Source organism: Typopeltis vanoorti, chromosome 26, assembly GCF_054136105.1.
Source record: "Typopeltis vanoorti isolate ZY-2024b chromosome 26, IOZ_Tvanoo_1.0, whole genome shotgun sequence".
Taxonomy (NCBI): Eukaryota; Metazoa; Arthropoda; class Arachnida; order Uropygi; family Thelyphonidae; genus Typopeltis; species Typopeltis vanoorti.
In genome coordinates this window covers 30,179,894-30,207,204 of record NC_143574.1, presented here as the reverse complement: position 1 = coordinate 30,207,204, position 27,311 = coordinate 30,179,894, and the positions used below count along the sequence as shown (strand labels likewise).

The following is a 27,311-nucleotide window of genomic DNA, read 5'->3' as shown; positions in this document are numbered from 1 at the left end:
ATAAAGTCAATTTCATTAGTTTTTCCATTTGGACTTTTCCATGTTCACTTTCTATGCGTTTTTTTCTTGAAAAAGGAATTCATGATATACAGGTTTTCTTTTTCTGCAAATTCTATTAACCTTGCTCCTCTGTCATCTCTCATGCCAAATCCAAAATTTCCCATTGAGCTTTCACCTGAATGTTGAATACCAATTCTAGCATTAAAGTCTCCCATTACAATTCTGAAATGATGTTTTCCTTTATTGTAGAGTTGGGATACCTCATGATAGAAGGCTTCAATTTTTTTGTTAGTATGACTTATTGTTGGTGCATAGACTTGGACGATCTTAAGAGTGTATCTTTTCGAGATTTGAACAACAATACTTGCTATTCGATCGGATATACTGTCAAATTCTGTTATGTTGTTCTTCAGTTTTTTGTTGATCAAGAATCCATCTCCACTGATTCTTTCCTTATCTTGGCCTCTATAATATAATATGTCTCCATTTTTTAATCGAAGAATTTCTTCACCATTACGTCTGACTTCGCACAGTCCAAGAATGTCCCATTTTAGTCGCTTCAGCTCTTCAGTTAGTTCAGTTAGCTGTGCTTCACTGCTCAGAGTCCTACAGTTTAATGTTCCAAGGTCTAGTTTCCAATGGCATGATCTGGTTACCCAGGGATTCTTAGCTCCCTCTGCCTTCATGGATTGTTACTACCTATGCCTGTTGCCATAGGTAGTAACAATCCGGCCTCCGGGGAATGAGGGCCATTTTATTTCTGTCGGATTCATTTTGGAAGATTTGGCCATAAATTCACCACGCTGGCCAAGTGCAGGTTGGTGAATAGCAATATTTTCACATGGGATCACCAGTCCCAAAACCACTGGTCCATTACTCTTTATTCAATATATTCAGAGCTGCCCTGATATCCAACGGATGGTAGTCAGGGTTTCCCCCCATCCGCCACCTAGGGAACGGGTTCGGTAGCCTGTGGAAGCCTCGAGAAAGATAAATATTTATCTTTAATTTACTTCTTTAAAGATAAATATTTAAATATTTGAAGCGGTTATCAGTTGTTATCAGTTATCTTGTTAATTAAATACTTCTGCACATCAAAATCATTCAGTTGTCATAGTAATCTCTATTTCTTAATAACTATGTTCATATCTTTTCTAAGATATCAGCTGCTGGGAGTCATGCTGTCATGTATACATCCAGTGCTGCAGTTATAGCATACAATTATCAATAAAGTTGAAAATTAAGTATAATACACAGCACAATATGTAACTATGAAAGATTTTTAAATGTTGAGAGTCTTGAAGATTTTTCAACTAAATTTGTTATAACAGTGGTATGAATGAAGATTGAAAAGTATGAATATATAAAAGTATACAGTTGGCAAATTAAATATGTATATAGACAACAGAATTAACAAAACTACAAAACTACTAGCTTCATGTATTTCCTGGAATACAGTGCCATCAATGCGATACATGGCTTGTAATCTATTTATCCCAAAATGCATAACTTTACATTTCTCAACATTAAACTGACATCCATTAACTTTTGCCCAAACTGACTGCCTATTTAAATCATGTGCAAGCTTTCCATATTGCCTTGATTAACACGTTCGCTGCCAACTACGAGTATACTCGTAGTGGGTAAACCTGCTTCACAAGCCAGCTACGAGTATACTCGTAGGACGCTTACCGCCGGGAACGAGATTATTGTAGTGACCTTGAAGAAGTGAAAATGCTTGGCTTGTGGGGCTAGCTTCAAAACTGTGTATTCTCATAGACCGTATATGCTCTGTACAAGCCAACTACGAGTATACTCGTAGGTCGTTTACCTCCGGTAACGAGATTATCGTACTGACCTTGAAGAAGTAAAACTGCTCGGCGTAGGGGAACAGACCATGCCAAAGTAGCGTGGCAGCGAACGTGTTAACTATTACTCTACCTAAGTTTGCATTATCAGTAAACAACTGAATATTTCCTTTCTGGTTATTTCCTGTATCATCTATGTACAAATCAAACAGCCATGGTCCCTGCACTGAACCTTGTGGTACACTACTAGTCACCTGTTTTCACCTCGATTCTGCCCCTCCATATACCACTTTTTAGATATCTGTCCAGCAGCCACCCAAGGTTGCATTTGGAGAAAAATTGCTGACAGGGATTAGTAATAATGCAAATGTAATCATATAGTAGTGTCATAGTATCCTGTACACTCTCCTTTGATTGATGGTGAGGTATGAAGATGGCAAGATATTAGAAGACATCAGATGCAACTACCTGAGATTTCATTACATGGCTTATTCTGAAACACTCACAACTATCACAGCAAATCCATCTTCATAAACACCAATAGCAGAAAACTTGCTTCTAGTCCAAATGAAAGCCATGCCTTTTAGTCCCTTGCAAAAGCCATCAGGCATAACTTCTGCTAACCTGTACTTCCACCTTTCCTTCATCCAGATGGCACTACTGTTACAGCACCCAAAGGTAAAGCTGACCTACTGGCATCACTCTTTTCTTCTAACACCTGCACAGATGACGAAGGTAAAGTAAATCATCTCCTTCCATGCCACCAGCCGAACACTGTATGCTTCCTGTGTTCTTTCAGAAAAAAGAAATAAGAAGAATACTAAATAACCAGGATGCTAAAAAGTCTTATGGTCCTAATGGCAGCTCCTATTGTACTGCAGAGCTAACACCCATCCTCCATAGTCTCTTCAGTCTTCTGTATTCAGCTGATATCTATTGTTACAGTACTCAAAGGTAAACTTGGTTGGAAGCAAGCACATATTCAACCCATTTCAATAAAGAGAGATAAAAGCCTAATGTTCAACTATTGGCCATTTGCCATCACCTCAAAATAATAGAGAAATTATTAACAGTCAACTTCTTCACTACCTAGAAGCTCGCCTTTAATCAGGGACCATGGTATAGATTACACCAATCCATATCTACAGTTGATCTGTGTCTATCACCTATTGTTGGGTACGTCCTATGGAAAGGTTTGGAGAATCATGCATTGTCACTCTTGAGATTTCCAGGACTTTCAGTTGTGTTTGTCATCAAAGCCTGCTTAGCAAACTGCCTTCCTTTGGTCTACCTGCCATACTCTGTGATTGCACAGCCAGCTTTCAAAATTTGTAGTAATTATCAAAAAGTAAGAGCTATATGGTTTCATTTTGGCAATGTAAATTACATAGAAATAGTGGATGTTAAAGATCCAACATTATTTCAAAACCGAATGTATGTAGAAACTTCAAAAGTTTTGAAATTTTGACCACAGCTTATGAGAATACATTCCTCAGCATTGGAGTTGCCTCAGCTTGCACTACTCAAAAGACATGAGTGTTGTCCAGGCATCCTTATATTCATCTTTTATTAGTGCATTTCATAAAGGTTTCATTGGCCTGATAGCTGTTTCAAATTAATCAGTTCTTTTCAGAGACCAGGCAGAAACTTTAAGAGAGCAAAACTCTCATTCAATACTAAAGAAATCTAATGTCAGAGATAAAATTTCAGGATAAAATTGAATATCTATGTTGAAAAGAAAAATGTATAAGAAAGTTTTAAAGAGAAAGTTGAGTGGCTTTCAGAGATGAATTTTACATTTAAATATACACAGATATTCAAGAAAAAAATGGAGGAGTTTGAAAACTAGAACCAATCCTTGAAGATTCAGCCAGTGAGCCATGTGGTGAAGTTGTCTGTAAGGATAGAAAAATCAAAACTCCATGGTGGACTTAGGAATTTAAAGAGGAGATCAAGGAAAAGCAGTAAAATGTTAGAGAACTAAGCAATGTGTAATACTAGCTAAACAAAAGTAATGAGATTACTTTGGTAAGAACATAGAAAATAAATATCAGGAAGGTGACAAAATAGTTTGGTGGCTATTGAAGTTTAGAAATGAAGAAAGGAATACTGTAAAATGAATCAGAGATGATAAAGGTAACATAAAAACTAAAGATAAAGATATTTTACACATCTGGAATAATTACTGAAAGATTGGTAAATGAAACAAGCAGTAACATGACAGGAGTAGGATACATTCAAGAAGAGTGCAATGAGGAGTGTATATATATATATATATATATATCAATACTTTAGGTAGAAAAAGCCATCAAAGCCTGAAATGTGGAGATTCAGCTAAAGTAGGTGATATTAAATCAAAAATGATTAAATATGGAAGTATGAAAGTTATACAGTGGTTATACTGCATAATTCAGAAGAGAGTGCACCACCTAGATAGGACTTTAGTCAACCACATACTTTATTGAATATTGTGTGTCTTTATTGTATGTGTTACAAGTGTTATTTGTACTCCCTGAAGATGTCTCAGTAACTCAGATGAAATATTGGAGCGTTAAAATTACTTTTTAATCCTTTCTTAATGCTGCTAATACTCCATTAAACCTCCAACGTGACAGCATTAACTTCTCTGAAACCATATATAGAACATAAGTAATAAGTAGGATTAACTAGGACATAAGTGAAAAGTATTGTTTATTATGTTTGAACCACTGATGTTTTTTGATTTGATAGTTATCACTATAGAATAGTAATGAAATTAGTAACTTTAGCTTGCTAAGTATAATTGTTTCATGTTGATTAAAGGCAGGAAAATCATCTGTGGTGATGAATCTGAAAACATCTGAACTGTATTTATTAAAATACAGAGTATATGGGTGTAGCATTTCTCAGCATGCAAAAAATATATTTGGTCATAAGCTTTTGTATACTTAAAAAAAGAGGAGTAATGCCATTTTTTGCACTACTTCCATCTCCCAATTACTGATTGAAATGGTTTCTTTTCTAACTACTTTTAAATGGTCTATAGATATGTTAGTCTGATGAGGCAAGGTTCACAATGTATGGAGAATGTTGTATGATTTCAAATCATAATGTTTGGAGTAGGTTTAAAGTTTATATAATATTGGGATGTGTATTATGATTTAGCAGTGCAATGCCTTTTGTTTTGCTCACATTTATTCCAAACTGACTTCAACATCATGTAACACTTCACTGTTTACTGTAAATGTTATACAGGGTGGACCTCCCTAGTTTCAACATGTTACTACCACTTAAGTGTGTGAGCCATGGTGTCGAAATTGTGCAATGAGAAGGAACACTCAAGTTTTTGTAAAAAAAAAATTCTGGATGAAACTTGTAGGATCTCTGGAATGTTTGAACAACCCAAACCTTACATATTTCTGCATTTTGATTTTTTACCGTTCTTTGAAACTAGGTCCATTGTTGACACCCTGTATTTCTTTTTTTTTTTTTTTTGGTAGTGTAGAAGGTTTGGTCCTTGTGAATCCCAAAAAAGTATTAACAGCATTGCTCTTACTGAATATGTGATTTGCTTCTGAGCGATCTTGTTTGCTTCCATTCAGAGTTCAGATCTTCTCCAGCTGTTAGTGCTGGATTTATGTTTCAGTGATGATAGTGCACCTTCATAATAACGGTTTATAAATGTCTTATGAATTTACTCATGCCCCTCCATGAGCTGTTTGGAAAAATGCCTTGCACAGACTGAAAGCAGTTGTTGAGGATGTGTTAGTAGAACTGATTAATATTTATTGCAGTTGTTTTTCCTTTCATAGATAATTGCCTTCCCTTTGTTGAGAATAAATGCTCATGCTTTTCAGCATTCTCATTGCAGACTGATGTGGACAGATCTGTAGATCATTAGAGGCACTGTTATTTGTGTTGCAAGTCTTTTGCAAATTTCTACATGTGCAACATTTTAGCCCAAAAATTGAATCATTATGTGCTATTCTTTGGTGTTATAGCCCTGGAGAGACCATTCTAAGATGCCTTCAGAAACCTGATTGCTCGAGTTTAGATATGTTGCTGATATCTATGATTCACATACATTTGTGTGTGAATTTGATACAGTGTGAGACACAAAGAAGAAAATTTAATTTAAAAATATTGTGGATACATTTGTGGACTTAACCCTGGTTTGTTTGTTATCAAACAAATTTTAATGTCCTGTATTGTTTTCACCCATAGCTCAGCAGTATAGACGAAGCTCATTGCTCGAAAAGACCTGGGTTTAATTTCCGTCCATGAGGTGAGGTTCCTTTATCTGGTCTCTTTTGACTAAAGGGGTGAGTTAGCTGATCTCATACAGAGGTAGAAGGTTTTGTTTTCACCCAGAAACTTTGGTTTTTCATCCCTCAGAACAGGCAAACTGGCCCTGTGAATGCACATGGATTTACAGCCACGAATACTTATGATCCAACCATTGGCCTGATTCATCAGCTGTATGCCAGTCCCAAGTCTGGATAAAATGGGGAGGGGAAAAGCTAAAAAAAAAAGATATGAGGGAGAAAGATAAAAAAAATCTCACCAGAACCACTTTGTGGCAAAACACTTGCTGAATTTCTAAGACATAACTGATTATTTGTGCTACTATTTTATGATCAGCACAAAAATACCATTCACACAAGCATTGTAATGAACTTACAAATATAAATAAATTTTATTAAAATATTGTTTTTCTTATAGAAACAAAGTTTGAAGCAGCTTGGATTAATTTTGTAAAGCTAGAGTTTTTAAATCAGCAGGCAGTAAAAGTAAATTAAATTTTCTTTTTAAGAGATATATTTACTGGTTTGAGAGGCCCTCCAAAAGGAATTCTTTTGTTTGGTCCACCAGGAACAGGAAAAACTCTTATTGGTTAGTCATTTGCTTTTTTCTTTGTTGAATTTTCTTTCTCATGATAATTATATATATTAGTAACAGTGTTTAATGCTTAAATGTTGGTTTGGCATCTCTGTATATTGTGAAGTGCCCAATTATGCTTGTTGGATTCATGGATTGTGATGAAATTTTTGATATTTGAGATCTTCATTGAAATTTATTATGCTGCTTAACTTTTTTTTTTAATTGAACCTATAATATTGTTCATGAAGATATTCATGAGACTTAATTAGCATGTATATTAACTTATATTACAAGAAAATATGATAAAATTGCTTAATAATAATATTCAACACAGCTTTCAGTTGGATATCATAGTTTTCTTCAGAGTGAAAATTGTATACAAGGAAATAAATGATACTGCTTGGAAAGAAGTCAATGGACACCCTCATGAGCAAGATGTATCTTGCTGTGTAACGAGTCACGTGTTTTATGCCAGTATAAATATGGAGGAATATGATGCTCATAAGTCAGTGCAACTGTGTTCAGGTGAAATGGCTGCAAGAAGGGAACCGACAGTTTGAAAGAGGCATATAGGATGTCTGTTATCGCTGATTGTTGCAGGTCAACAATCAGTGATAACATACTGAGATGAAAGTGCAGGGAGTCAACTGCAAGTACTACCCACAGTGGACATCCTACAATGAGTTGTGGATGTCCACTGTAGGTAAAAACTGCCATTTGTTGGCTGACACAGTGAATGTGAAGTTCTGGGCATCGACTGGAACGAGAACTGAGGCTCACAATATGGGTTTCCATGGTAGGACTGCAATATGAAAGCTCCATATTATTTGAACCAACTTTCAGTGTCATCTTCAGTGGTGCAAAGAGCACATACAGTGGAATGGGGAATCTTGGAAAGCTGTGTTATCAAGTGACAAATCATGCTACACCCTCTACCAAGAAGATGAACTGGCATGGTGGGTACCCCGTGAATGTCTCTTATCAGTGTGCAGCCCCATATATGAAATTTGGAGGTAGTGGTGTGATGGTATGGTCCTGTTTTTCCGATTTGGCCTCTGAACTTTTGTTTGTGGTGCCATGAAAATTGAACTCCAAGAGGTATCTGAACATTCTGGACAATACAGTGCTTCCTACTTTGTGGCATTTCCATGGAACTGACCATTATCTTTTTCAGTGCGGTGCAATACAGTGCACCATGTCATAAGGCTGCTGTAACTGTGTGGTTTGTGGACATGAACATCACCGCACTTATTATTATCCTGAGACCCCATGGAGTCAGACTCATCTAGGAGATCCCTTTTTTGTCACACACACACACACAGATCATCATGCTTCACCTTAAACACATTAAAATTCAATAGAATTAACAATATCAGATTTGTTGATGATTTGGTGGTCAGAGCGAAATCAAAAGCAGAGTTTAAATTATGGCTTAGTATTGAATACAGTTAAAACAAGTATATGGGGAAAAAAAAAAAAAAATCAATATCACCGGGATTCATTCAAAATGTAAAGGCTTATAATTATGTGAAACCAGTCAGCTCTGCTGTTTTCAAAATCGTGGCTCCAGCAATAGAATCATCCACAATAAGTCCTTTATTGAACTCATAAAGGATCTTTAGATCCTTTTTGTTTTTCCCATTGTGAGCAATATTATTAATGATTACTTACCAGCAGTATTCTTAAATAGTTGCCTTGAACATATGGCAATTTTGCATGTGTGCTGAGTAAGTGATGTTTACATATATCTGCATAAAGGTGTCTAATTCAATAGTCGACAGACTTTATTGAAGTCATGACTATTAAATTATTTAAGGAATTTACAATGTATACTAGAATATTAATTAAAAGAAACTTTAATAAATACTTCCTATATTTTGGCAATGTCACATTGCCATTTTCATGGGAACATACAAATATCACACATTCATTCAGGAACTACAAAAAGCAAATGAGGCAGAAGATAAGAAATTACTGTTGTTCCTGAAGTCCTACTGGTTTCCCCTAGCGGGCTATATTGGGTTGTCTTGACCATTGGGCTGATGTTCTCATGATGTAAGTCTCCCAAATTTGGGGCAGTCTCATGCACCCAAATTTGTTGAGGTTTGGAACATTTTTTAGAATTGAGGCTGATTCTATGAATAATCTTTCATACTCGAACTTGCTGCAGTGTATTACTTTGGCTTTCTTCAACGTATTCTGCAGCGGGTATCCAGGGCATGGTCTGCAAGCCCAGAGTTACCATACTAGTGAAACCGGACATAATCTTTTGTGTTCTGAAATCCTTATATTCGCTGTCCTGCCTGTTTGGCCAAAGTAGGACAGTTTACCAACAATCATTCACCAACAATCCCCCCCTCTCCCCACACACAACAATATAAGGTTATTAAAACACTATACAACAGGACAAAATTAATCTGATCAGATGACAATGCCCTAACTACTGAACTAAACCACATCCTTAATACTTTCTTAGCCAATGGCTACAACCTCCAAAAAAATTAAAACTAGTAAATCCCCCCTCCCCCACACCCCTTCATTATAAAGATTACACTAAATCTATCACCATCCCCTACATTCTGGGGATATGACCTAACTTAAGACTACATCCAGTTTCACCAGTACAGCCACTCTCGGCTTGCAGACCATGCCCTGGATACCTGCCACAGAATACGTTGGAATAAAGCCAAAGTAATACACCGCAGCAAGTTCAAGTACGAAAGATTATTCATAGAATTAGCCTCAGCTCTTAAAAACATTCCAAACCTCAACAAATTTGGGTGCATGAGACTGCCCTAAATTTGGGAGACTTACATCATGAGAACATCAGCCCAACGGTCAAGACAACCCAATATAGCCTGCTAGGGGGGGAGGCACCAGTAGGACTTTAGGAACAACAGTAATTTCTTATCTTCTGCCTCATTTGCTTTTTGTAGTTCCTACATGCACGTGTCATATTTGTATGTTCCCATGAAGATGGCAATGTGACATTGCCGAAATATAGGAAGTATTTATTAAAGCTTCTTTTAATTAATATTCCAGTATACATTGTAAATTCTTTAAATAATTTAATAGTCATGTTACCAACATATAAGCCTTTTTACAAGAATTACTATCATCCACGGAGATTCCATCGCACTCAAGGCCCGCTAATACGGCAAACTGAAGTTGAAGATATCTAGATAACTAAATCATTTGACCTTCATAAAACACTGACAGGATAATGAGGTAATCCCTACTTGTGTTAAATTTAAGCGCCGTTTTTCTTCACAGAGGGCTCTCCTGATTTGTAACTGTGCTAGCTGCCCTACTATGAGAACAAATTACCACTATGCGAGTGTTCTCCTAGCCAACGAAAACAAAGCTTTACGGGCGCTAGAGGAGGAGCTTTCAAGCACGCTGAACCGCAACCTTTGGACGATACTTTATGATGTCTCGTGCACTTCGGCAACAAAATAATTTGATAAAATATGTAGTCGGCACATCAAGAAATTTGATAACTTGAAAAAGAACTCTACCTCCGTATCACAGCAACCACTCAACATGGTAATCAACCTCTTTCCCATTGTTTTGAAGCCTGAAGCACTCACTGCTCTTGCACGTGGCCAAAAATTAGCCTTATCGCCTAAAAAAATACCTGCCGAGGAAATAATGATCCATATAGAGCATGTTATCCACAACCTTCCAAACCATATCGCCAACAACGTCAGGCTGGATGTAGCCAGTGTTCTCACTAAAGCAAGACCACCAAAAACCAACATATCCAAAGATGAATATACAGCTCTACTAAAAATGAAGAAAAACCACCAAAGCGGATAAGGGTAATGCCACTGTGGGTCTCAACCAAAAGGACTACACAGGTAAGCTTAATGCTTTATTATTAGATCGGGCTATCTACTTCCCTATTGAATACAATCCTACCAGCTCTCAAATTAGTACACTCCATAGGCTCTTTAAGTCAATTCTTGGCATGTGGAAGTTACCAACAAACTAAAACCTTTTAACTCTTGACCCCTCGATTATATGGACTCCCAAAAATACATAAACAAAATGTGCCATTGCGTCCCATAGTGGATGGCATTGATTCCCCCACATATAAATTAGCCAAACATTTAGCCAAAACGCTCACGCACTACACTGGCAACACACCATCACACATAAAAAACTCAGCCCACTTTAAAGCCAGTATAGAAAACCTCGCACTCCAACACACTGACATAATGGTCAGTTCTGACATCTCCTCCCTATTCACTAATGTCCCACTCAAAGAAACCCTTGAGCTCATCCAAGCCAAATTTCCTCCTGATATCTCAGCCCTATTTCAGTTCACAATGAACTCAGGCTACTTCGTTTGGCAAAGAAAATTCTACAAACAGATAGTGGGGACAGCCATGGGTTCACCACTTTCCCCACCCTTGGCCAACTTCTTTATGGAGACTTTTGAAAAGAAAGCCTTAAACTCTGCACCACAAAAACCCACTATTTGGCTTCGTTACGTGGATGATATGCTCGTTATTTGGTCACATGGCTCAGATACACTCCACCCCTTCTTAACACACTTAAACAACCAACACCCCAGAATCCTTTTCGCCTTGGAAAAAGAGGAAAACAACAGCCTCCCTTTTCTAGACACTCTAATCATTTGCCAGCCTGATGGATCCTTGGTTTTCTCTGTTTGTAGAAAACCCACCCATACAGGCAGATACATTCACCAACAATCCCCCCCCCCCCTCCCTCTCACAACAATATGGGGTTATTAAAATACTATAGAACAGGGCAAAATTAATCTATTCAGATGACACTGCCATAACTACTGAACTAAACCACATCCTTAATACTTTCTTAGCCAATGACTATAACCCCCCTCCCCCCCCAAAAAAAATCCAAAAAATATTAAAACCAGTAAACCACAATCTCTCCCCCCCCACAATAAAGATTACACTAAATCTATCACCATCCCCTACATCCGGGGCACCTCTGAAAAAATAACCAAAATCCTTGAAAAAAAAAAAATATGACCTAACTTCTTGTTACAAACCATATAAAAAGTTAGCATCCCTTATCTGCTCTACCAAAGACCAACCACTTTCCCTGGACATACTTGGAGTATACCAGGTCCCTTGCAGATATAAACTGTCCTACTTTGGCCAAACAGGCAGGACAGCGAATATAAAGATTTCAGAACACAAAGATTACATCTGATTTCACCAGTACAGCCACTCTGGGCTTGCAGACCATGCCCTCAATACCCTCCACAGAATACGTTGGAAGAAAGCCAAAGTAATACACCACAGCAAGTTCAAATACAAAAGATTATTCATAGAATCAGCCTCTGCTCTAAAAAAAAACGTTCCAAACCTCAACAAATATGAGTGCGTGAGACTGCCCTAAATTTGGGAGACTCGCATCATGAGAACATCAGCCCAACGGCCAAAACAACCCAATATAGCCCACTAGGGGGCACCAGTAGGACTTTAGGAACAACAGTAGTTTCTTATCTTACATTTCTCACATTTTATAATACAATGACAGCTGAGGTGGATAAAGGTAATGGGTTTACATTGATACTGCTGGACTTTGCAAACGTTTTGACAGGATACCACATGAAATTCTGATCAATAAATTGCAGCACAAGGGGATGGATATGAAGTTGGTGAAGTGGATAATAAGGCAGTTGATGGAGAGATATCAGAGAGTAGTTTATTCAAGAGTAGAGTCCAGAAGAAGGCCTGTAACTTGTAGCATACCAGAGGGCTCTGTTCTTGATGTGCTACTTTTTAAATTATTCATTAACAATATAGGAAAGGATATGAGAGTAACTATTTATTGTTTGCCGATGATGTAAAATTTAGTAAAGCAATAGTTAATACAGATGATAAAATTTTACAGGATGATTTGGATAGACAGGCATTCTAGGTACAGGAGAATGGATGTCAGTTTATTGTGGCAAAGTGTAAGATTATGTATTTTGAGAAAAAATTACCAGCTGTATACCACATTGATGGAACTGTATGCCAGGAAATTGATGAAGCCAGAGATTTGAAGTTGCTAAAGCAGCTCATTGGATTACTTGGTTACTAAAGAATACTCTGACAAGCAGAGCAGGTTATTATACCTCTTTATCAATCCTTGGTAAGACCCTGTCTTGACTACTGCTCACAAATCTGGTCACATGGAATAATAATAATAATAGTAATAATTTTAATTATTATATGAAAACAATGAACTATTAATGAACAATTAATGAACAATTAATACAATTTTTGAATTAAAAACTGTTATTTGAAAGATCAGTAGAAATAAATAACAACATATATGTATGCTATGAAAAGAACCTTATGAGGACTGGTTGAAGATTTGTGAGTTACAGAAATTGGTTTGACAGGTTGAAAAAGGGGTGATATGTTTGAGACATATAAATTACTGAAAGGTTTTACAAGATTAATACAGAGGAAATTTTTCAGAATAGGTCTGGTGGCTGGAGAACTAGGGGCATCCTTGAAAATTGAGCAAGAGTGTAGCAAGGGTATTAAGGAACTAGATTTTTTTGCTAGGAAAGTGGTGAATAGGTTGCCAGATTCTGTTGTGGGTGTCATGACTGAATGAGTTCAAAGCAAAGCATGATAGGTACTGTGCAAATGTTAGATAGTGCTTGTATGTTTAGGGCCTCTCTTTATGAGTCTAAGGACTCTGTGGAGTAGTCAGTGATAATAATACTTGTTTTCCTATGAATGAAAATAATATCTTTTGTAGTCCAGTATCATACACTGACCTTCCCAGTGGAAAAATCTAACTGCATATATAAAATTTTTTCTTCTCTTGTGACTAAATAGCTCTTTCCACTAATTTGCAGATATTTCTGTTATATAGGTTGAAGTAAATAATCTCTTCAGTTTTCCATAATTTCTCAGATAAGATGTAAAAAAATAAAAATAAAGGAGTGGGCACTGCTTCTCTAGTCCTAACTTTTTGAAAATAGCTAAGCAGGTGTTCAATATCCATCCTGATATTGATCCCATGCTATCAATGGATCAAGACTTTTTTTTTTGTGGGGAGGGGGGGGGGTTCTGCACTTGAGTTTTGAGATCTAGAGTTAACCACGCTACTGGCCAGGACGTATATATACGTCCACATTTCCATGGATGCGAAGTGCATATTAAAATTGTAATACAATTGATATTCCATTGAAATTTATGATGGATACGAAGCTTTTGAGGATGCATATTTGATCTTTAATGGCCGGTAAGGTGGTTAAAAGCCTGAGTTGATGGGTAGAAAAAAATCTAATAATTTTCAGATTTTTTTTCATTTCAGATTTTCAGATATATTTCATTTTTCACTATTCCCTTCTTGATTTTTTTAAATTTGTTTTTTGATTTTGAGGACACAATTCTCTTCTTATCTATTGTGTTTTTTACAGATTGATGGCATTCAGATATATGTTTTTTATCTGATGTCAATAGAGCAATTATTGTACAATAAGGATTTCATCGTCCTTTTGATGCTGGCATTAACTTTTATGATTTGGTTAAATTTATTCAGCAGTTTGATGACTGATTACCACTGCTTTTTAGTAGTAATAATGTGAGCTTCAATAAATGATAAATGGTTTAACTTCTGAACCTGAACTGCATCTGATTTTGATCTCCAGTCTTCCATCCTGGAAGACTGGAGATATCTCGGTATCATGTTCACCCCCAAAGGGAAGGTCTTCTATCCTTGCCCGCCATCCTTCACCCTTGCGTGGAAATATGCAGTGGGGGGGGGGGGCAGTCGGAGTCATGGTCTCACGACTGAATGGATAGCCCTGTCCATTCAGGACAGTACTGAGATATATATGTCCCACCAAGCACTAACTTGTGGTAAAAGCAAGATAGGAGATAGTTCGAAAGGAGAAACAGTCTTTGCTGGAGCTTGAGAGGAGCTTTCCGCAAAGACTATTTCTCCTTTCTAACTATCTCCTACCTTGCTTTTACCACAAGTTAGTGCTTGGTGGGACATATATATCTCAGTATTGTCCTGAATGGACAGGGCTAATCCGTTCAGCTGTGAGATCACGGCTCTGACTGCTGCCTGACACCCCCTACTGCATATTTCCACGCAAGGGTGAAGGATGGCGGGCTCGGGGTTCCATCACCTAGATGGCTGATCCCACACTTGCAGCTGTCCAGAATTGCAAAGTTAGAACTATCTTCTTCCCCTATCTGCAGAGAGGCTTTCTATAGCTCATTAATACAAGAAGACTTTAAGCAGGCTAAAGGCTGGTCCCATTATGAAGGTACCTTAATTGAGTCAGCACCAGCAGAACACAAGAGATGAGCAGCTCTGCTATACTGTTCTGTAGATGATGCTCCTTTAAAAGAGTCATATCTGGTGCTTCTCTAGCATGATTGGGTAAGGGATGGCACCAGATTCCTCCCTGAGTTCGATTATATTGACCTTATCAGGATGAGGATCAATGCCCTGCCCACTTGAGCCCACGCAGCTCGATGGGGTAGCGATGACAAACTGTAGGGCTGGCTGGCACTACAGTGAGACGTTGTCGCATATAACCCAGTGTATATGGCTTCCCCTGATCATAAAACAACAAAAGGATTCAATTGATCCCTCTTGTACCATTGTCACCATTTAGGCACTTGCAGATTTTATCTAAACAGTGCTAGGACCACTAAATTTAGTGTATAGCCACTTTCTGTTATATTGGTAAGAGCTAGGGTGTTTCATATTTAGCTTTCTTTTAAGGTTACACTGTGATCAGCATTCATATTTATGAATTTAGGGACACAAAACACACATGTTGAAAAGATTATTTTACTGATTAATAATAAAATAATAACTTTACGTTTAGATCCCTGTATTGAGGTCATCTTCAGAGGATACATGTGTGTAAGAACAAGCTACATGCTGTTGCACTCTATACAAGAAAATTACATCTATGTTGTTAACTAATCTTTTTTTTTAGCCTGCCCTCTAGTGAAAAAAAAAAATTAAAATAAATAAATAAAATAAAATAAACAAAAATAAAATAAAAACTACAATAAACTCTGTTTATTTCGAGTGGAAATTCAAGGAAGCATGTGAAATGCTCAAACATGATCTGAATCTGAATAAAAATGATGGTCTAACAATTCCAAGAATGTGGAGGATCCATCTACAACCTTCATAGCAACCACGAAGAAAAATCTCAATACAAGAAGACTTAGTGAAGTGTTTTTTTTTTTTTTTTCTCCCTCCTGAACATTCAATAGCAACCTGTACTGTACAAATCCAGAAAATAATTGTAATATAACAATATAAACTGTATAATTCCAGAAGAATCTTAGTACGTGAGGACTTTAGCAGAGTTTATTATAGTTTTTATTTTATTTTTGTTTATTTTATTTTATTTATTTATTTAAATTTTTTTTTTTTTTTCACTAGAGGGCAGGCTAAGAAAAAAGATTAGTTAACAACGTAGATGTAATTTACTTGTATAGAGTGCAACAGCATGTAGCTTGTTCTTATACACATGTATCCTTCTGAAGATGACCTCAATACAGGGGTCGAAACGTAAAGTTATTATTTTATTATTAATCAGTAAAATAATCTTTTCAATACGTGTGTTTTGTGTCCCTAAATTCATAAATATGTATCATATTTAGCTTGTTTGATTGATTCTGGTATTATTTTTTTATGTGCCATCTGCAGAATATTGAAAATCCCCTAGCATCAGTGTGCTAAGGATTGGTTAACAATACTGTTTTGAGTCAGCTACTTCAGCCTCCAGTAAGTGGTGTAAGTTTTCACATTTGACAGTTGAAAATTATCTACTACCTGAAGAATTAACAAACATGCATGTGACAGTGGAGTTCAAGCAGTTTACAAAGCAGAAAAGATGCTGTCATGGTGTGCAAGTTTAAATCTTTTTACATTATTTAGCCCTATGTGTTAATTTCTAATTTTAAAACTTCATAAACTTTCTAGTTCTCTCCTTCCAGTGGTCTTACTCAAGGCACTGTTTACAATTAAAATTTTTTCAAGTTTTTACTATTTTTAGCAGTCCGTTGGTTCAAATTAATTGTAGAGCTGTGAGCTACTATTTAGACAATAATAGTAGAGTTGTGAACAGAAAAGGCATCGTACCCTTCTTTCCATCTTTCACTATGGCAACACAGCTGTTTAATATATCTGCTCTGCTGGATTTCCCCCCCCACACACACACACACATTAAGTCCACATGAGAGATTGTAAAATGTTCCCATGTGAAAAGTAGATTCCACAAACAATGAAATTAAATAATCAAAGAAGTCAGGGTAGTTATTAGAATTTCCAAAGCAATAAAGATTACATTGCATTCATTCTGATAACACTCTGACTTCTTTGAAAATAAATAATCAAAGAAGTCAGAGTGGTTATCAGAATTTCCAAATCAACAAAGATAGCAAATGAAGCACAGAATGCAATGAGAAAATTTTAAACCAGAATATAAATCACACAAAAAAAGAGATTCTGGGTGTGGTATTTTTCTGACATGGGCTGTCACATCTTTTGCATTTACAAGTACTATCATTGTGATGGAAGAAATTATGCACAGTATAGTTGATACGAGGATAGTGAACTGTTCTTGAAGATGTGAGAAGTGTATTTTAGTTTGTTATAGTTGTATCAATTTGTTATGTTTCCTATAATGATTACATATACTAATACAGTTTTTATAATATAATGCCGTTGATAATATAATTTCTTTTTTTATTAATTTGAAAATAGGAAAATGCATTGCTAGCCAGTCAAAGTCAACATTTTTCTGTATCAGTGCCTCTTCTTTAACATCTAAATGGGTAAGTTGGAAATTTCTTACAGGGAGAGGGTATTGTTAATGTATATACTAAGTTTCTTTTTCTATTTTCATTTTTTTTTGTAACAATCATCAGTTTATTGAGGTTTGATGAAGAAAGAATTTCAATCAAGTTAGTGCCATTTCTATGAATGGATATCTAGCCAGGTTGGTTTAGATATCATCACAACATAGTTTGATTGAACTGCTACGGCTAATAGAAATAACATCCACAACAACATACAGAAGAGTAATTTCTCTTCCATACATTAAGAATACTATAAGATAACATTGCATTCATTGTTAGGTGACATTCACACCTATTAAAAAGATTTTATTGTCACAAACTTTGAAGCATCTACACCCATCTATGAAAAAACCTAGCATTTGCAAAAAACTTTTGGTTCATGTAGATGTTTTTTGTAAACCAGATGAGATGACACCCGAAAGAAATCTGTCTGGGAAAGTATCAGAAATACATGGAGTATAAAAGAAATGAAATCAGAATTGATATGCCATGCAATAAAAGTGCCCTAAGCAATAGGGAAATTTTGTATTTGTGTTGAATTGGTTTCACTTTTAATGATTTACAGAGGTTTTTACTAACTGCTTTCTTCATTTATCCCATAAAAGTCACTGATGATACTCCAGATTATAGATGTTTGCAGTACTAATTGGTTTATTTCTACTATACTGTTTAGTGACTAAATTAAAAAAAAAGTTCCCTATCCTATATGTTTCTTTAGTCATACAGTTAAAAAAGAGTGCCTTAGATTTTTTTTATTTATGATAACTGTTGAAGATGTTTTAAGGAATTGGCTGAGGTTACCCCTACTCTTTTGTATTGTAATTAATATAGGAAATGACTAAGTCAAGTGGGTGCACCTCTGGTCTGGTACTTTAACATTACAGATGAGGGGCATTAAGGTGGCTGCCAGTAGACTTGCCAACAATCACCAACTGCACACTAAATCTGTCATGAATGATTATCATTTAAAAAAAAAAATTCATAGAAGTTTCTTGATTTAGACTGAAAAAACTTATTTCATGAGACTTTGTCCTTCTGTTTTATTACTTAATTTTCTGCTGTCCTAACAGAAGTTTTTATTAGTTTATTCATAAAGTCAATAACATATAGACAATATATTATTGTCTATATGTGTATAGACAATAATAATTGTCTATACACATACAAAGACGAGCTATATTACATAACCTAGATTACTACAGTCCTAATTATCATTAACTCTTAGAAAAAAAAGGTTATGTGAGTTGAATATATGCCATCCATATTCTTAGTATTTTTAGACCACTATTATTATTAAGATTAGGGTGGTTGAAAAGAATTTCACAGGCCTTTTTAAATTTGCGCTCATACCACATTTTGGTTTGATGTAAAGAACAGATGCCTTTCCAGTCAGTTCTGTGATCAGAAATGCCATTAAATTTAATGTGCCGTTTATGTTCCTTTCTTCGGATATGAATTGTGCATCCTGTTTCACTTATATGAGGCAAATTACAGGTGCATTCAACGTGGTATAATCCAGGGTGAGTCAATGGAGGTGCATCCTCAGAGGAGTTGAATAAGTTCTTTAATTTTGCAGGTGATTAAAAGGTTTATCTGATATCTCTTTAATATATGGAATGACTACTGTTTTATTGTAATCTAGTTTATTTTTATTATTAAGTGAAGTCTTGTGAAGAATTTTGTTGATAGTATTTTTGCTGTAGCCATTTTTAGGAAGGAAGAAATGTTTGTTTTTGTGTTATCAAAATGAATTGTTGATAACTTTAATTCATGTTTAAGTGCTTATTCATTGGAGCAAATCTTTAAAGCCCAGTTTTTTTTTTTTTAGTGACACCTAGTTTTTGTGTTGGGTGTGTTAAGAGTTTGTGTGTGTGTGTATTGGCCAGCATGTGTAGACTTATGTTAAATAGAGACGGAAGATGTGTGACAACTGTATCTAGAAAAGGAAGTGTGTTCTGGCTTTCAATTTCAATAGTGAATTGTATGAATTTGTATTGTTTATTTAGGTGGCTGAGGAAAGTATCTAATGTCTGGTGACCATTGGACCAGATAACGAAAACATCATCAATGTACCTAAGCCAAACTTTAGGTTTTAAAGTAAAGGAATCTAGAGCACATTGCTTAAAAGCTTCCATATAAAAATTAGCAACTTGGGAAATAATGGTGAGTCCATGGTTGTACCTTCTTTTTACAGGTAAAAAAATATTTTGCCACACAAAATAGCCTGCACTTAGTACTTGGGCAAAGAGTGCTGTGATATGGGGTGGGAATTTGTCCTGTAAAAGAAGAATTGTGTCATTGATTGGGACATTTGTGAAAAGGACAGAGACTTCAAAACTGACTAATAAATCACTTTTATCAAGTGTGATGTCTTTAATTTTGTTTACAAAGTGTTGTGCGTTTTTTTATATAGAAGAGGGAATGACATACCAACCAGGTGCTGACACTAGTTTCTTGGCTAGATGATAATTGGGATCGATACCTTCAATTATCGGCCAAAGTGGTACATTCAGCTTATGAATCTTAGGCAAACTGTAAATTCTTAGGGAATGAACATAGTGCAAAAGTAGTTTTTTTAACTGCATCTGTGGGCCAGGATGTGCCTTATTTAAGTAACTCTCCTGTTCTCATTTTAATCTGATTAGTTGGATTATATTTCACAAGTTGATAGGTGCTGTTGTCTAAGACTGATTCTTTTTTTTTTTTTAGGTAAATTGTTCAGTTTAAAATAGCCATAACACTGCCTTTATTGGCTCTAGTAGTTACGATGTCTTGACTTGCTTTTAAAGATTTCATCATCATCAAATTCCTGCCATGTACCCTTAAGGGGTGTTCAGGATATGATAGTACTATATGAAAAATTTACATCACTACTAACTTCCTATCTACAATTTTCTTCCAAATCAGTCTGTTACCTGTCAAGACTCCAACATTATCATATCTTATATTTTCATCAATATTATCAGATCTTAGATTTTAAAGATTTCACAGCTGCCAATTTAGTTTTGGCCAGGTTACTAGTTAGTGCTTTAGTATTGTTTAAAATGTTAGTAGAGATTTCTAATCATATTTTATCAGTTATGGTGGTTGGGAAAAATCTTATGCTTCTTTCAGTATGGTGATTAACCTTTATAGTGATACCCTGAACAGTGATGAAGTTTAATCTCACTACTTAGTAAAGGCCTAAACTTTGCTGTAGCAAAGTTTAGGCCTTTACTAAGTAGTGAGATTAAATTTCATCACTGTTCAGGGCATCACTATAAAGGTTATTCACATTACTGCTCATTGAAGGCAGTTGGTTGCTTCTCGTTGGCTGTTTTCAAAGTCATTCAGTGATGAGAAATTTAAATTTTTCCATTGACTATTTAAATGTTGCTGCTGTTTCAATCTGAGAAATTTGGCTATAAATTTTGCTTTCTCTGTTTCCAGGGTATGTTTAGCTGAGTTGTCAGTAATCCTCTCAGGACATCCCAAATATCTGGATTTAAATAACTGAAAAGTTCCAATTTAACTTTAGAACCTGATTTTGAGCAAAGTTTCTGCGAGTAGTTTGAATCTGCTCCCTGAGCACTGCTTTCAACATTCATTGAATACTGCTTATTCAACTCCTCCAAGGATCCACCTTGAAGGAGTTGAATAAGGGTTATTTTTGGTTTATTCTGTTATCTCTTTCCAAATTTACTTTATCATCTTTATTAAAAAAATAGTACCTAAATAGCTGAGATATTTTATTTGTTCTATACATTCATCATTCAACATGTAATAAATGTTTTCCTTATGGATATTATTTCTGGGAAAACTCCCATGTTACTCCTCTTAACAGACTATTACATTTATGGCTATTTTGCCTGCTTCTGTTTAGGAGTGCCCCTGTTTAAATATCATTGGCGTTTTACTCACGGTTACTACCCTCCCCTCTTCTAAAAATCAGTTGCTGTTTTCAACCCCTTTCACCCTTTCCCACCCTATATAAATATAAAAATACGCTCCGCCCATCCCTTATAATATATATAGGCCTAAGTTCGATTCTCGTCGCGACGGGAGGAATTTTTATCTGGTCAATTTCAATCGATGGTGAGTTAGCCGATCTCATACAGAGGTAGCAGGGTTTTTCATCCCGCATACATACAAATCGGCCCTTCAGAACACACGCAATTTACAGACAAAAATTACTAGTTGTGGTGGTGTTGGAGGTGGGCGGTAGATGGCGTTGATTCGTAGTAGAGGTAAGGTGTAGAGACAGTTGAAGATGTCCTCCCGCGATGAGTCTTCGGACTCCTTGGAGGTATCAGGAATAATAATAATAATAATAATATATATTATTCAAAAAAAACCCCGGGTTTTTTCCATTTCTATTTTAATTCTCCCACATTGCCTAATCCCCCCCCCCCCCCCCACACACACACACAGTAGTTTTGACATCGCTGAAAGAAGAAAAGCCACAGCACCCAGAAAAAGGTATGTGCAAATTTCTCTTCCTTTTATTGCCTCCAATTTCTCTTCCTTATTGCTACATATATTTATTTGTAAATATACATGTACAATGTCCTAAGAACCCGTGAGTAAAATGCCAATGACATTTAAACAGGGGCACTCCTAAATAGAAGCAGGCAAAATAGCCGTAAATGTAATAATAATGTTTTCCTTGTTAATATGCAATTTTCATAGTTTTTATTGCTGATTTTCATGCAGATTTTTTTATGTCCTGAGCACTTTATACTGGGTTTATTGAGTATAATGAACTGAGTTGAGTATTTCTAGATCAGGTTTAATATCCTCTTTCTCACACCTGATTTTACATCAAACCACCTTCCTGTACCTTGTTCAGTTCTAACAGCTGACTTACAACTTAAGTATAGGCTGTGGTCTGTATTACTCTGTATAACATCCCATTTAGGTCATAATAAGCATAGTGTTTTAATAGTTTTTCTTCTCATCTTCCCATATGTCTTTTTCAGAGCCACAATACTTAAATACAGATCCTCATTATATTTGCATGATTTCTCAACTTAAAGTAGAAATCTGATCCTGACACCCATATATGAACTGAACCCAACTTGTTCTTGACCAAGTTTCTCTCCCCTCCCCTCAACAATTTTTATTAGCCTCTTTTCAAGTCTGCTTGCAAAAATAACATCCAAATCACTCAGTAGGGAAATTTCCTCTGTAATTCTCACTCATATTTCACTTTTTATATTCCACATGACTGGAGTAGAAAAATTCTACTCCAGTCATGTGGAATGAGACTTCCTGCACATGCTTTTTGAATTATGCAATGTACCCATTATAAAATTTGTATATTGCCATATTTGAGCATTTCTAGTCAATATTATCTACTCCAGCTGCCTTTCTACATTTCAGATGGTAGCTTTTTTCTATCTCATGTTTTGATATGCACTCCTGATTTCAGTTCTCTTGAATACATTCTACCACTGCTCTGCCACTGTTTGTTTCATTTAAGTGTTCCCTTGATTATTCCAGACATTAATATGTCTAATATCTGTTTTCAGTTACTGTGTTACCTTTATTATCCAAATAATTTTACAGTTCTCTTTCCAAAAATTTTCTTATCTTCTTGATATTTATCTTCTGTCTTCTTACCGATCTTCTCTAGTTTCTTAGCTACTTTTACACATGCATAGCTTAGCTTTCTTACATTTTTCTTTCTATTCTCTCAGGGGATATGCTTACTTGACAGGAATTTTTGATACAATTTCTTCTAATGATTTTCTTTTTCTATAATAAATTTAGTTTAATCCTTTATCCAAGTGTAAGCAAGCAAAGTTTGCACCTGAAGTATCTTCAGGACTGAGGCAACTCGTGGTAAAGGTGGGCTAAGCTCTCATCACTTGTCTTTGTATTTCCCATAATGCAAAGCACATCTCCTTGTGGACATGTATAATACTATGCATTAAGGGAAGGGCCACTACCCAGACCTGTTTTGACCTTTATTGAGGTCTCATCAGTGGGAGTCAGACCCAGAGGTGGTGATACTAAGGTAGAAGCAATGGAGAAGTCATATTTACCTATACGAGTTGTCAAAAGGTGTCTCACCTTATTATTTAATTACTCTGGATTTAGGGTAGTGGCCCTTCCATTAGGAAAGCTTGGTGAAGAGTAAGTTGGATTCAGGTTAAATAGAAGTTATAGGGATCGGATTTTTACTTTAAGACAAATAGCTGAGAAATCATGGGAATATAACAAGGATCTATATTTAAATTTTGTAGATCTGAAAAAGGCTCTCAACATCTGAAAAAGGCATATGATGTAGTAAGAGAAAAGTTATATCAAGCAATACATAGTTTATATTTGAATTGTAAGTTAGTAGTTAGAATTAAAGGAGGTACAAGAAGATGGTTTGATATTAAGTCAGTTGGGAGACAAGGGTGTATGTTATCTCCACTGTTATTCATCATATATGCATATATCATATAAAATTGTTATTAAACCTGGTATCAGAATGGCAGATGTTAATCTCAGCTCTTTACTTTATGCAGATGATATATTTCTGAATAAATCCAGTACAAGTCTGCAGGATTCCCTGACTAAAGCGAATAACTGTTGTAATAAATTTGATATGAAAATTAGCAATAAAAAGATGGTGCAAATAGGCTGAAACATTGAAAACATCTACTGCATCCTGAATGGAGAATCTATAGAACAAATAAAACATTTCATCTGTTTAGGCAAACATTTTAGTGAAAATGGCAAATTACATATGGAAATAGACAACAGTATTAGCAGAGCTGTTATGTTAGGAAGTCAACTGAATAAATTTATATGGAACAAGAGAGAAATTAGTCAAAATTTAGCTGTATACAAGGCAGTGTTCAAACTAATTTTAACTTATGCATCTGAAAGTGGGTGAGAAATAAAACACTTGATCAAAAGACTGGAGACCACAGATGTGAAAGTTTTGAGAAGGATTTGGGGAGTGAACACGTGATATCACTGACAGTATCATGTTCACAATGAGGATATTAGGAAAGAACTTGACATCATTAACATTCAGGAATATTTCAACAGAGGTACGTGTTTTATTATTAAATTAAATTTCATTAATAATTTGTTAATGGAAACAGTATTGAAACCACATTCATATATAAGCTTGCCGCAGTATGTAATGTGGTATTTAAAACTCTTTTGAAGTGTAGTTATTTGAGTATGACCTCCAGTATCATTTCTCGGTTGGTGTCCGATTGGTAATTTGATTCTACTCAATGAAATACAGTGAGTCAGCTATTATTCACAGCTATTGCTCCTTTAATTAAGTAGCTAGGACATTTATTGTCAACTCTTACTATAGCAAACTCACAGAGACCAAAGAAATTGTTTTTATCAGGACCTTTTGTTTTGTTCTAAAGCAAGGTTTCTGGATTAATAACTATCACTTCACATGTTCACATCACGTGAATTTTGTGCATTTTGCATCACGTGAGAACATGCTCTATTGTGTGTTATGTCACTTCCATGTCAGTTGGGTGCATTTTTAGTTTTCCATATATACATACAGTATGTTAGTTGCAATTTTTTCGTTCAACTTTTATTTATAAAATTGGTATCAGTGAAACAACTATTAATTAGGCGTGGCCAAACTTGCTTATCATAAGAGCCACAAGTTAGAATGTTTGAGAGCTGCAAGATTAATGAATATTACACACATTTTTATTGTTACATGTACATAAAAAAATATTTATTCATGTATGTAGTTTTTAAGCTGTTTAGACCTGGAAAAGGTGTACGACATAGTGGCCAGGCAGGAGATATGGAGGTGTATGAGGAAGAAGGGGGTGTTGGTGAAGGAGATGTATGAGGGAGCAAAAACTCAGGTCAGATCTAGTGTCGGCATGACAGAGGGGTTCCCCATCGCCGTAGGGCTCCACCAGGGCTCATCTCTGAGCCCCCTACCTCTTTGACCTGTCATGGATGTACTAGTGGAGGACGTCAAGAAGGAGGCGCCATGGAGCATGATGTTTGCCGACGACATTGTTCTCTGCGAATCATCCCAAGAGAAGCTTGAAAAGACCCTGGAAGACTGGAGAAAGGTATTGGAGGAGAGAGGCATGAGAATTAACCGGGTGAAGACCAAATATATATCAACAGGGAGTGACGAGGATATGGTCATATGACTCCAGGGTGAAAGGTTAACTTCAGGGAAGAAATTCAAGTACCTCGGGTCGGTCGTCGTCGAGAGGAATGGTGACCTGGATGAGGAAATACAGCACCGAATAACATGCGGCTGGATGAACTGGAGGAAGAGATGAGCAGGGTCCTGTGCGACAAGAGAATGAGTTGTAAGATGAAAGGAAGGCTGTATAAGATGGGGGTGGTGAAGCCGGCGATGCTCCATAGCACGGAGATGTGGCCTATAACAAAGGCACAAGAGAGGAAGATGGAGGTGGCGGAGATGCGGATGTTGAGATGAATGAGTGGTGTGAAAAAGGACAGGATAAGGAACGACTACATCAGAGGGACGGTCAAGGTGGGACCGATCAGTAAGAAGATACAAGAAAGCAGGCTTAGGGAGAAAGGATGGAGTCGGGCAGATGCCCTGGACCGGAGAACCTGGAGGAAGAAGATTAAAGATGGGAACGCCGACCCCGTTTAACACAGGATAAGGCATAGCAAAAGAAGAATTTGTATTAATTTCAAAAATCACAAAGTGTGTGTATACACACACACACACACACACCAAATGTTTTCAACGTCTGGTCTGATCATTGTTTTAACTATATTGAGCATACAATAATGAACTACAGAAACATCTAAGAAAAATATGCAAATTTGCATTTCATTAATATTAAATGAAACTGCCTGAAATAAAAGGGGTAAAAACAGTTATTTTTAATGATATTTATTTGCTTAGTAAATATCTGGTCAAAACATGGAGGAAAATATGTAAACCAATAAAATCAGAGATATTTTAAACAGATACCAGCTTACTGTCTTATTATAATATTTTTATGACACAAACAGACATTGGTACAATTATCAGCCTATTTACTTCTAGTAGACATCTTGCGAGTTTCTGTCTTGGTTGTGTGTCATTGAAAATCTGGCTGATATGTTTTGAAGGCTGTATGAGTTAGCCCCATCAGTTGTTGATTTGTAAGGATTGCACAATGTTTCGACTTCACAAACTTTATTACAGTGAACAGTGATTCACAGCAGTATTCTGTGATGAAAATTGAGATGAGTCGCACACTAGATTTCTTCAGTTCAGGATATTTTATTTCTGAAACTTGCTTCCAGAACTCAATTGTAGACTGGGATTTATGGATCATCTTTATACCCAGGTTCTCCTGTAATTCTGTTAGTTCCATTTCCACAGCAGATGATTCTGTAACCATAGGTTTGAAAATTGGACAACCATGAATGGATTTACAAGAAAGGCGAAGCAAGACTCCTTGTAATTTATCTTTGTATTCTTCCAGTTCAGTATCAGGGAATGTATTGCAATTTTTTGACAGTATCTCCCGTCGAAAAACTTCTTTTATTCTGAAAGCTGAAAATTGTCTGAATAAGATCAGAAAAAATCTTATCCTTCCTCTGGAGTGCCAAGCTGAGAGTTTGTAGATATTTCGTTATATCAGTAAGGAACATTAGATCTTGCATCCATTCATAATTTTCCAGTTGAGGATAGAATCTTTTCTTTCTTTAAGAAAAGCAATAATAGGCTTCAAGAGATCCATAAACTTATTTAAGGCATTGCTGATTGACAGCCACCTCACAATGCAGTAGAAAGAGACATACTGGGATTTTCAAGCTTGAGATCTTCAATAAATTTTTGAATTGTCAGTGG

The 27,311-nt window shown here is 36.0% G+C and overlaps 1 protein-coding gene across 3 annotated transcripts in view; it reads left to right on the top strand.

Moving 5' to 3' along the window:
* The window catches only part of LOC150092456 (fidgetin-like protein 1), a 222,289-nt gene that overhangs the window by 146,783 nt on the left and 48,195 nt on the right, over positions 1-27,311 (top strand). For all 3 annotated transcript variants that reach the window (XM_090415025.1, XM_090415024.1, XM_090415026.1), the window contains 2 exons: positions 6,601-6,680; positions 17,415-17,485. In XM_090415025.1, the coding sequence (XP_090271151.1) occupies positions 6,601-6,680; positions 17,415-17,485 (151 nt within the window). The remainder of the gene's footprint in view (positions 1-6,600; positions 6,681-17,414; positions 17,486-27,311) is intronic.